The sequence below is a fragment of the Taudactylus pleione genome, unplaced genomic scaffold (genome assembly GCF_031769625.1).
Source record: "Taudactylus pleione unplaced genomic scaffold, aTauple2 ptg000005l, whole genome shotgun sequence".
In the NCBI taxonomy this organism is placed as follows: Eukaryota; Metazoa; Chordata; class Amphibia; order Anura; family Myobatrachidae; genus Taudactylus; species Taudactylus pleione.
In genome coordinates this window covers 12,587,542-12,599,994 of record NW_028284408.1, presented here as the reverse complement: position 1 = coordinate 12,599,994, position 12,453 = coordinate 12,587,542, and the positions used below count along the sequence as shown (strand labels likewise).

The window sequence follows — 12,453 nt, the reverse complement described above, 5'->3', positions numbered from 1 at the left end:
ACTGCGCATGCACAGTACGGGTTCCGCGCGTACGCACGCAGAGCGTGAGCAGACTGTCAATGATTGACAGTCTGCTGCCGTTTGAGGTCGGGGGCAGTGGGGGCCTCAGTTTCCCAAAACGGAGGCGTATCAATGCCTTTGGGGGGAGGGAAGAAGCCAGGATCTCTGTAGGCTGACAGAGATTTCCTGGACTTTTTTTTTGTAACTGCGGAGGCTGGCTTGGTGACCCCATGGGTATGCAATAAAAGTTGAAAATACCCAAGAGAGTGGTTTAATTTCTAGTATAATTTTTTTTATTCTATTTTTTTATTTTATATGTATACTTATCTATACCTCTGTTATTGGAGGGCCAGAGGCAAGTATGTTGGGGTATAAATGCAAAGCAATATATATAATTATGATAGATTACAATTATTTTTCTTATGGAAGTGAAATGTTCTTAAGGCTGAGGCTATTGCTCTGCAGGGATGGGTAGCAGGAGATCGCACCCGGACAAAGCAACCTCGTTAGGCATATAATTTATATCCACGACTGTTTATAATAAAATATTTTAACTTCAAAGGAGATTACAAATAATGCTATAGATATGTAAAGCAGTCCTGCAGAGGAATTGCACATATTTCATGCCCCTGGTTGGTTTGTGGTTATTTATCTATGGTGATACTATTTTTATTACAGAATAACTTCTCACACTTTGAATATAGCCATCCAGTTCTGAGTTGCATTTCATGACTGCTGACACTTTGATCAACAAATTAGTGTCAGCAGCGAATGAATGTTAAATCCGTGTGGAATGCATCTTTGTGAAGGGGCCCGTCACTGGTTCAGTGCTAAGGCATGCATATGCTATGGTAAAGACATTGACTGATTTCACAAGCTGATATAATAAATTGCTCATTACAATTATTTAATCTACTTGTTTTCACTGTTTCATCAGGCGATTAGGTTAAAAAGAGGTTGGTGTCAATATATTTCTCAATGACCCAGATGTAGAATTCAGTCAGTGGACTGTGCCAAAGTAATTACAAAAATGATATATAGATATACAGAGCAGTATGGTTGATAGAGGATATTTCTACATTTCAGCCTATTATTCTGTGGTCTTATTCTGACATCCTGTCAGTTATCAGTTAGTATGGGGTCTTGTTAACAGCCAGCATTCTGTTATCACTAGCAACTCTGGGAATCCAGCCGCACTATGATTGTGAGCGTGAATGGTCCACTATAGTGGTGCTCCCCAATGTGGGAGGGTATTGCTGCCTCCACCAGGCTTCTTCATCAGTAGTTGAAAAACTGCTTACACTTCTGGTTAGTGTGCATAGCTGCTGCAGTATCTCTTTACTGATTACACTGGCTGATTTCCCTTGACTACTTACTTCGGAAAGGACTGCTGGCTAGGGGTTGAGTGCGTAGGTAACATTTAGCTTGATGAGTAACAGCCAAGAGATGGATTAGCATATTAAAATCTGTAACAGGAACAATGCAACATCGTAGCAGTGAAGGTCCTTACTGTCTGTTCAATAGCTCTTGTAAGAGTTGTATGTACACATTACACAGGGAATTCAAGCCTATACACTTACACACCTAACAGAGGGTTTTAAACAATCTGGTTTGATCCCTTTTATCTGACACAATGATTAGCTTGGATCAGCCACCTTTATTTATCTTAAATGGAGGGGAATTATATCTCCATGCTGATAAAGCCAGTGGGAGCTCAGCCACCTTCTACCTTGGTACCGCTAAGTTTTTGATGGAAGATTTTTTTCTTGAAATCCTCCATCCAGATTGACTTCCATGTTTGTCCCTGGGGTCTAGTGCCATGTCCAAGTCAAAGTCTGCTGTAGGAGGCAGGAATCACAGATTGGACCAGATGGGACCAGACGTGTTTTATTAAGAGTCCTGTCAGAGAGGCCAGGTATACACACCTGGTTAGCATATAATAATAATTAACCAAAGATTCACTGCACAGTCCAAAGTTATCCAAGAGAGTTGGGGTTCCAAACGGGATGTAGTTATCAGACCGGCGGACGGCATGCTGCCGGTCTCAATCCCGACGTTGAAAGTCCGACATGGGACTTAAGATAGGAGTCGAAATACCAACGCCTATCTTAATCCCAATGCAGGAATCCAGAAGGACGCCAGCCCGAACGAGTTAAGTCCAGGGTGCCCTCAGCTGTTAGCCACGGGTGGGAGTGTTAGGTTTAGGCAATGTAGCGGGATTAGGTTTGGAGGGGGGGTTTGGCACCCCTAGGGGAAGGATTAGGGTTAGGCACCACTTAAGGCACTAAGAGGGAGGGTTAGGTTTAGGCACTAACAGGGAGGGTTGGGGTCCAGGGTGGTTAGGGTTAGTCTACAGCTTTATTAAAGGTCCTTTTGGTGATCTGAACCAGACATCCAGTTCTACACCCTTATTCTAAAGGTGGATTATTTGTCCCACGGAACGATTACAAGCCTCTGGCGATTTCTATACCACTCCAAGGATCCCATCAACAGAGCGTGACTGCAACTCTGCCAATTAAAAGACCCCAGACATTGTGAGTCGGTATACATTTCCATCTGGACCATACCACCATACCATACCACCAATTTATGAATAGTTCTGTTAAAATCCAGGAATACACATAGGAACAGGACACTATATGTATACATTTATCCAATTGAACTATCAACTATCCAGAGAGAGGTGCAAATTATAGGTTATATGTTTACTGATTGGTAATAGTGAAGCAGGAAAAAGGAATTTCATTTTGAAGTTCTACAATGCTGGCTCGCACACACACAGTAATCTTGGGCCTCAAATTTGTCAAATTCTTCAAATTTGGTGTTGGAGGGCAAACAGCTCATTAAGTAGTAGCAGAGCTCAGAAACAGCATGCATGGCAGCCACACATGGTCCAGCTGCTTAAGGGCCCTGCGGCAGCTACTACCCCGATAGCTAAGGATTGCTAGTGTAACCAATAACAGATCATTTCAGAATTCTCGGATAGCACCATGCCCATTATACCAACTAACGCAATCAGGGGAAAGCAAAGTAAGGTCTTAATTATCCAGGCTGCGGACCAGTGTAACAAGGACAATGACCTCAAGTCTCGCAAGGGAAAGTTGCAAGGCCTTCAAAGACTATGTGCTCTCTTTTATATCAATCCAACATGAGAGAGGCTGTGGAGGTCATGAAACATGGGACTGGGAGAAGAAAATATTTTTCTAGTTCCGAAGTGTTTTCCATAGTTCTGACATAACTGAATTATAACACTTAAGTGAACTTTTTCCCCAGCCCTTCCCTAGAGGGCATATTGACATAGCCTATTAGTGTTCACATTGTCAGGGTCAAGACAGAGGTCGATGAATCCTTTTCTTGGGGAGTTTTACTGCGTGTACACACCAAGGTGCATACAAAGTGTGGTGTACAATTTATGTAACATGACTGTCAGTCATCAGCTGAACTCTGAATTGTCATAAAAGCAGTATATCTCTTCACATAGCTAATAATGTACTGACTGCTGGGGAAACCTCTTCACAGTAATAAGACACACTTTAAAGGAAAATATGTTGGTATACAGCAAATCATTTTCTGCTCATGAAGACAGACAGAAAGCTGATATTTGTAATATTCCACTGGCGTTACTTAATGTTACTTAACATTTATGTTATATTATGGTTTACAGTGTTTCAGCAAGAATACTGGGATTTGTTTATTGTTTAGTTATTGTTTTAATTTGTTTGTGAAACCTGTGTTATATTGGTGACACAACAAATATTATGTTATCAGGGGATGCGGTTAATTTACCGCTGCCCAGAATGCCAGCCATCCTAATCCCGACGGCGGAAGGCCGACCCGGGACTAAAGATACACGTCGAAATCCCGACGGCCGGTATTCCGAACAAGTGAAGCCGGTTACGGCCGGCATCCCAAACGAGTGAAGTCGGTGACAGTTTAGTTGTAGCCGTGGGGGGATGGTCAGCCTTAGGCACCCCCGGGAGACTTAGGGTTAGGCACCCCCACCCAGGGTGGGTTAGGCTAGGGGAAGGTGGAGTTAGGGTCAGGCACTCCGCGGGGAGGGTTAGGTTTAGGGTGTGGGGAGGGGGAGTTAGGCACCACTGAGGTGAAGTTTAGGGGTAGGCACCACCAAGGGGGAAAGTTGGGGTTAGGGGTGGGAGGATTAGGCTACTTACGTGCCTCTGTCAAGATATCCTCCTGTCGGGCTTCCGGCATCGGTATGAGAACTGGCGGCTATTCAGCCGTCAGTATTTTATACCGATTACGTTATCAGGCATGTTGACTATAATATAATGTAGTGTAGCCATGGTTATCAGTCAGTACAGTCAAATAGATACACATTTATAACAAAATGGAAGATGCTAATCAGAATCTGATACTGAATGTAAATCATACTTGCCGACTATCTGGCTGCCCCTTACAGGAGGGAACAGCCAGATTGGCATTACTGGGTGGGCAGGGCCAGCAAACGGGGGCGGGGCCGGCCAAATGACAAGTTTTTGCATGCAGGGGGCGGAGCCACGCGAGCGCGTCATTTTGGCCCCGCCCCTGCTACACCCTGCCGATATTACAAGCAGTGTGAAGCAGGGGGCGGTGCCAAAATGACGCGAATCGCGTCACCGCCTCCCTTGGCTGCCGGGGTTTTACAAGTAATTGCAATGGGACAGGAGTGATACTGACTTTTGTGCAAAAGACAGTTGCAGTTAATTTATTAATACATTATTTTCGAGAATTGCCAAGTGCTCCATTCCTAGCACCACTGGTGAGATAATTGTGCACTATTTAAAGCTTTACACTAGTCCGGGAACTGGGAAGCAGTCAGAAAGCCGACGGTCCAAATGCCGACCGCCGGCTTCCCCACTGTCAAATCCCGCCAAGGTACTAATGACAGGCTTTGTAATCCCGATGCCTGTCATTAGGCCTACGCCTGGAGCCCGGGATCCCGAACGGCGGTAAGCCGGGCGCGGACAACTGCTGGGGGGGGGTAGGTTTTAGGGCTCCCGGGGAGATTTAGGGTTAGGCACCCCCCCAGGAGGGTTAGGTTTAGGCTAGGGGAAGGGGGGGTTAGGTTAGGCACTCCCTGGGAGACTAAGGTTTAGGCTGTGGGGAAGGGGGGTTAGGTTTAGGCACTTAGAGGGGGGTTAGGGTTAGGCACTAGGGAAGTGGGGGTTAGGTTTAGGCACCCCTAAAGGAAGGTTAGGGTTGGGGGGGAGTAGGGTTAGTAAATACTTACCTTTGGAGCTGTCGGGATCTTCACTGCTGCCGGTATTCCAGCGTTGGGATTTGGTATTTCATACCGATCCCCGTGAACTGTGTGGTTTCCTCTCTTTAATGCTGATGTTATTTAAGCTGCTACAAAGTAGATTCATGATAAATGGGTAAATTTACTAAAGTGAGAATTCTTAGAAATGGAGATGTTGCCCATAACAACCAATCAGATTCTAGCTATTATCTTCTAGAAGGTGCTAGTTAAATGATAAGTAGAATCTGATTGGTTGCTATGGGCAACATCTCCACTTCTAAAAAAATACCTCTCACTTTAGTAAATTTACCCCCAGGTGTCATATGTTTTTCTGTATAGCTTATGATATTTACTTGTCCTTATGTTAATGGTTAAAATATCTAAGCTCCCTTTATAAGAAAATGTGTATAAGGCCTCGCACACATGGGCTTAATTTTTAGCAAAAAATGCACATTAATAAAGACTTTTAAATTAACTCTGAATTGGGCAAAAAATAATGTAAGCAAAGGATTTTGTACACATGCATTTTTACAACACAGTGTGGGCAGCCATTTTGTGTGCTGGATCAGTGTGCATGAGGATGTAGCCCATTTATTTATTTATTAACAGTTTCTTATATAGCGCAGCATATTCGTTTCGCTTTACAATTGGAAACATTTATAGAACACAACAGGGTAATAACAGACAGACATAGAGGTAAGAGGGCCCTGCTTGCACTATCTATTCACTTAGCACTAGTCACATCTCTAAGGCATGATACCGATATCTAGTTCTGTGCATATCTGAAATTGTTGTAAAAGTATAAATGGTATCTGTCCTTTCACAGGTGGAAGAGACACAGCAGGACTTGGTGGAAAGGGAGGTCCATATCGCTTGGATGCAGGACACAAAGTCCACCAGGTGTCCCAAGCTGAAAAAGATGCTGTCCCTGAGGAAGTAAAAAGAGCCGCTAGGGAAATGGCAGAGAAGGCTTTTAAGCAGAGGTAATGTACAATAATAAAAGTATGCCAAACATCATACTGCGTTAGTCACTTTTGATATACAGTATATCCACAGTACAAACACTTTCTTATGTCAACATTATAGAAACCTAACCAATAACAATTAAGGTCAAGGTGTCTGCATTGGGATAAATTACTGCATGTATTGCTACAGTGATAATTATTTGTTTACTTGCAGGGTTAATTGTACTGTAAACGGTTCATGAACTGCAGCAAACTGAAAGTGCTTGGAGATGGGAGATGTATTGATGTATTTATTTCATTTAGCATTTTCTCACTGACTTGCAGCAGTTCTACAACTCTGATCGAGCCATGATATTCTATCGTATGCTGAGTGCAAAACAGTTTCCATATTTATTCAGTACAAAAATAATAGAGAAATTGAAAAAATTATAAAACAAACAACTATATTTCCTAGTTTGTATACACTTAAGCAGATACTGGTTGGATAGTTTGTGTAGGCCTGTCCATCTAAAAGTTCAGTGGTAACTGGTCAATATTGATTAGGCTGCACTGGAGATGTGGTTACCCAGTAAGGTTAATCGTGAGTCTTAAGCAATTGTGAAGCAAGGAATTTTGTGTTTACGGCTCGCAGTAAAAATAAACTATAAAATGCTGCTTTTTTTTGCCAGTTTCAGCTTTGTCGGCGAAAAGTTCTAGCTGGTGACGTAATTTCACCAGGCGAGACCTTTACCCGTATTCAATTCCACAGAATTTTCGCCGGTGCGAAAAGTCTGCACCTTGTAACCAGCGGAAAACATTCGCCTCTGAAAGGAGGTGGAAAAAAGTGCAGAATTGGGTGTTTGGGGTGCAAAGTTGCCGGAACACACCTTCAGCCTTGGGACAGTCCTCCAAAGGTAAACTGCGTCCAAAAAAGTTTAAATAATACTTTAGAACACCCCAAAAAACTACTTTAGTTTTGGGGTCGAAAATAAAAACAAAGTTGGGGAACAAACTTAAAAACTAGAGAAATGGACTCCAGGGGGTCCCCCAAGTATGTCCATGCTTTTTTGATTGCAGGTGCATGCTGAAGGTGCATTTTTTTAATTTTTTAAAAATGCACTTTAGCAAATTTTAACCATGCTTACACCCATTTTCATGTACAGCAAATTTGCTGGGACTCCTTATTTTTGACCAAAGAAAACAGCTAAATGTTATTCTTCACCACTTGTGCAAAGACGCTAAGTAGCAGCAGTTGAGAGCATTAAAGCACCCCAAATACCTTCAGCAGGGCTATTCGGGGGTATCCATAGTGATCCCCCATGTCAGTGCATCTTTTGGGGGGTGTCAGGGTGATTTTCCCAAATCTGACAGGACTTTTCGCCGATTTCAGTTTCACCGGGACGCGTTCTCGCGTTCTTTGCAATTGAATAGGGCGAATCGCTGTGACGAGCACATTACTTTTCCGAAGCTAAAACTAGCAATGATGGCGAAAACTCCAGTATGCGACTATTTTAGTCAGCAATTGATTGTGGCCCTTAAGAGTTAAATAATACTTTCCAACTCTCCCTGATTGTTAGGGAGACTCCCTGAAATAGTAGCAATCTCCCTGACTCCCCGAAGAGCCTAGCAGTCTCCCTGATTGATCCCTATTATATAGCTGATATATATTAAAAGAAAACGGAGATCTAAATATTTAAATGGGATCATTAAAAGTATTACCCTACATTGGTTATAAGCATGGGTTAAAGTGGCCTAAACGAGGCGAAACTGCGTTCCGTCAGTTCCATTTTGAGACGGAACCAGTTCCGCCTCCTCCGGCCCACCTAACCCAGGATGTCAGCCCGGTGTCGCAGGGGGATGCCAGGCCCCTGCTGAGATTTTGTTACCAGCAGGCTCCCCATAGTTCCGAGGAGCGGGTGGCCAGACCGACGGCAGCAGTCGGAACACAGGAGCAGGGCTTAAGGTTAGTACTGGGGTTTTTTTGTGTAGGTGGCACTACTACCTGGGGCATTACTACTGGGGGCACTACCACAGGGGGCATTACTACTGGGGACAATTCTATTGGAGGCATTACTACTGGGGAAACTACTACAGGGAGCATTACTACTGGGGACAATTCTACTGGGGGCATTATTACTGGGGAAACTACTACAGGGAGCATTACTACTGGGGACAATTCTACTGGGGGCATTATTACTGGGGAAACTACTACAGGGAGCATTACTACTGGGGACAATTCTACTGGGGGCATTATTACTAGGGAAAATACTACAGGGAGCATTACTACTGGGGACATTACCATTCAGGGCACTACTACTGGGGGGGGGGGGGTGAGTTCCACCACTTCTCTAGGACCACTTTAAGCACTTGTTATAAGGCACAATGATCCCTATGGCTACATGCAATTTCTGTATTAGTGTGTTTTCATCAACATGTAGATCTTACTAGAACTGCTTTGGGGCTCATTCACATTTGGATGGAAATCAATTTCAGTACACACCCACTTTAATGCGCTTATAGGTGCTGCTTTCACAATCTCCCTGAAATGCGAGTATGAGTTACATTGAATAGTATTTTTAACATTTTGTTTTTATTTAAGGAGTGAAAACTAATGTTTGAAGTCTGAATTTAGTATTAGTATGGAAAACCTAAAAATACTATACAGTGTAGACATTAAGGGCTTGATTCTGAGTCGCACGCCTTTGCGGCCGCAGCCTTGTACTTACTTTTATATGCTAATGCGACAAAAAAACAAACTAAGGGCCTGATACAGAGATGGACACAAATCAAATCACAGCTTCAATCTTCAACGGATCGTAATTGTGAAAATGTGCTAATGACTCACTCACCACCTAGTGCCCACTAGAGACGCCCACTGACATCTCACATCCGCCGCTCACACACAGAACCGGTAACATTGGAAACATCAAACACAGATCAGGCGGCCACCTGCCTTCTGAGTAAGTGTAAGCTGATGAAGACACAGCGGATCTAATGACAAGCAGAGGGCTCTTCTGCTGCAAGCAAGAATGCACTGACTAATTTATGGATGCCCAGAAAACAGTGTTTAAACTATCTGACACGCCTGTGTTTTTCTAACCACCCCCTGTTACCTACCCCAAACGCTGACTACCTGTCACTCACTTTGCCAGTAAATCCTCTGTGTGAGCGTATTCGCAAATCAATTGCGGCACAGTGCAGCTTACAAACATGTGCAATGGCAAGCAATCGCCCAATCTGCGCAAATATCAGCAATGCGTCCATCTCTGACTCAGGCTCTGAGTCACAAATCTGTGCATCTGAAAGTGCTAACCTATCTCCCCATTGTTCTAGCGTCCGCAGGCACAATCGTCATCATTAGTATCAGTGTTTGCACTAGCCCCATGCTAGGTGCTTGATATCCATCAGAGACATGTTTCCTTTTCCCAAATGTACAGAGCTGTACATACGGGAAGCCGACGGATGAAATCCAGACTGTCTAATCCCGGCAAGGTACTAATGACAGGCGTCGAAATCCCAACGCCTGTCATTAGACCTACGCCGGGAGCCCCACACCCGGCTTACCGATCGAAGGTGAGCCGGGTGCAGACAGCCGCGGGGGGGGGGGAGGGTTAGGTTAAGGGCTCCCGGGGGGAGGGGGACTTAGGGTTAGACACCCCCCCGGGAGGTTAGTGGAAGGGGGGTTTAGGGTTAGGCACCCCCCCCCCCAGGGAGACTTCAGTTTAGGCTGCAGGGAAGGGGGGTTAGGTTTAGGAACTTAGAGGGGGGTTAGGCACTAGGGAGGGAGGTTAGGGTTAGGCACCCCTAAAGAAGGGTTAGGGGGTAAAAAAAGGTTAGCGACACTTACCTTTAGCAGCTTCAGGATTTTCACCCCAGCCAGGCTTCCGCTGTCTGGATATGAACGCCCCCACCAAATCATACTGGTCCCGTACATACACCCCCACAACACTCCCATGATATTCCCATCAGAAAAAGCCGCTTCTTGATGCCCCCTCCTCCTTCCCTCTCTTACTAAGAGTGCTTTGATAGGAGTACCCATCCTGGAGCTATGACCTCTGCTGATCACATTAGGCACTGCTCTGCTGTCTCTATGACTTCAGCATCTGACACAGCAGCCATAAGGCTTACAGGTAGAGCTGCAATGTCAGGTCTCTCCACTACAAATAGAGTTGATTAGCAACAAAGGTGATACAAATTAGTCCTAGCTATTTGTGAGTGCTCGGACCCTGCTAAAAACATTGACTATTTGGCATTCCGGGGGAAGGACCCCCCACCAAGTTATTGTGATTGGGAAAGGAGGGGATTAGGTGATATTTATATTTAAGTTTATATCCTCCTACAGGGTCTCTGTAAATTAATAAGTGGTTGGTCTTACAGGTCTTTCATCTTGTAAAGTTCATAGAAAGATTATTAAATGTATACAACTCTATTTCCCTACATAGAAGCTATGGGGGATTGTTGCAGTTTACATAAAATAAAACTTATATTCATTAAATATGCACATTAAATACCGCGTTGTAAATAAATAAACTGCACTATATTTCTGGAGTGTAAGTACACGACAGGGACATGAATCAAGTTCTCTACAGTCAGGTGCATAAATATTGGGACATTGACAGAATTTTCATATTTTGGCCTCTATTCACCACCACAATGGCTTTGAAATGAAACAAACAAGATGTGCTTAACTGCAGACTTTCAGATTTAATTTGAGGGTAATTACATCCAAATCAGGTGAACGGTGTAGGTATTACAACCTGACTGTATATATTACCTTTGTATAGGTTTTCCTTACATATAAAGTACTTATCTACCCCCTGAATTTTTGAAGTGTATATTTTGTTCCTCTAATATTTGGCATAGTTGTTGTTTGTTACATGCTTCCATTGCATTTGTATATGCTAATACTCCATTTAATTTCTATTGTTTTTAGGTTAAAGGAAATTCAAATGAGTGATTATGATGCTACTACATATGAACGTTTCTCAGGAGCTGTTCGCAGACATGTTCAGTCTCTGCGAGTTATTTTGGACAGTCTGCAGGTAATCTGTTACTTAAGATCAATCTATCCAAAGTTCAGTAAACTCTGGCAAGGAAATTGGGCTGGAAACTAGTTATTGCCTATGGTCATGTACCTGCTATGTGTGTCTCAGAAGAATGTCTAAGCAAAATCGAACACATGTGTTAGCAGATCTATGTATTATGATGCAAAATGTAACAATTCTCATTTTCCAATATAATATATGTTGGCAACCAACATAATGTGAATAATTATTTAATTTTGTTTAATTTTAGTCAGTTGTCATTTTTACTGAGATGTTTAGACATAAGTGAAAACATAACATAAAGTATAAAACAAGCATATCAATAAATAAAGATCAATAAAACAATATACATAAAAAAAAAATTAAACATTTTGGAAAAAGTATATGTGGACATAAAATAAACTCACATTAATTAGGCAATAATAGTGCAAAAAAAGGACAGTCTTTTCAAGAGATATTTGTTACTAGTTTATAGAAACACAAAGGATAAAAAGACACATATATAGGAGAAGATATGGAAGAGTAGAAGTGCACAGTTAAATGGAGGGAGGAGTAGGATAATCAGCCGGACCCCTGCTGATCACTGCTCCACCATGCTGCCATCTGTTGTATTAGGAAAGGGAAAAGTCAGAGGATGATAACAACCTTTTTCTAGCATTTTAGTCAAAGTCTTTGTTAGCTCCTTTTATTTAGGGAAAACTGTGTAACCAGTGGTGTCTCTAGGGGGTGCGGGCAAAATAGAAGAGTTGCTCTGCTTTTTTGTTGTTACCTCCTTGGATGGTGTCACCAAGCAGAGCTGCAGCGGTGATAAATGATCCACACTGTGCTGGGAAAGGCTGGGGGCTACCCAGCAGCTCCCAGAGTGCCCGACAAACCTTCAGTGTGACAAGGACTGGGGGCGTGTCTTCACGGGCACGAGGTCACGCACCCTTTCACACACATCTTCGGCATGCATACAGGAGGTGTCCCATCAGGTGTCACCAGTACAGACAAAGTCAGATATAGCCGTCTAGGCCTGATTCTGAGTCAGATGCAATAGAGTGATCTTATTTATCTGCGAATGCGTTTGAGTTGCACCTCAGATATATCCCCATTTTTTTTTAACAGAGACGCAGTACAAAGTTTGATGCACAGTAGCAGAAATGTATGGGGCATTCCAGTGATTGGGAGGTAACACAGTGGTGGCTCAATAGACACACAGAGATATTGTGTCTTATGGGAGTGT

At 43.3% G+C, this 12,453-nt stretch overlaps 1 protein-coding gene across 1 annotated transcript in view; it reads left to right on the top strand.

The window, feature by feature from the left end:
* VWA8 (von Willebrand factor A domain containing 8) overlaps positions 1-12,453 on the top strand; it is a 428,582-nt gene that overhangs the window by 382,368 nt on the left and 33,761 nt on the right. The window contains exons 40-41 of the mRNA XM_088482592.1: positions 6,066-6,222; positions 11,117-11,225. Coding sequence (XP_088338718.1) covers positions 6,066-6,222; positions 11,117-11,225 — 266 coding nt within the window. The remainder of the gene's footprint in view (positions 1-6,065; positions 6,223-11,116; positions 11,226-12,453) is intronic.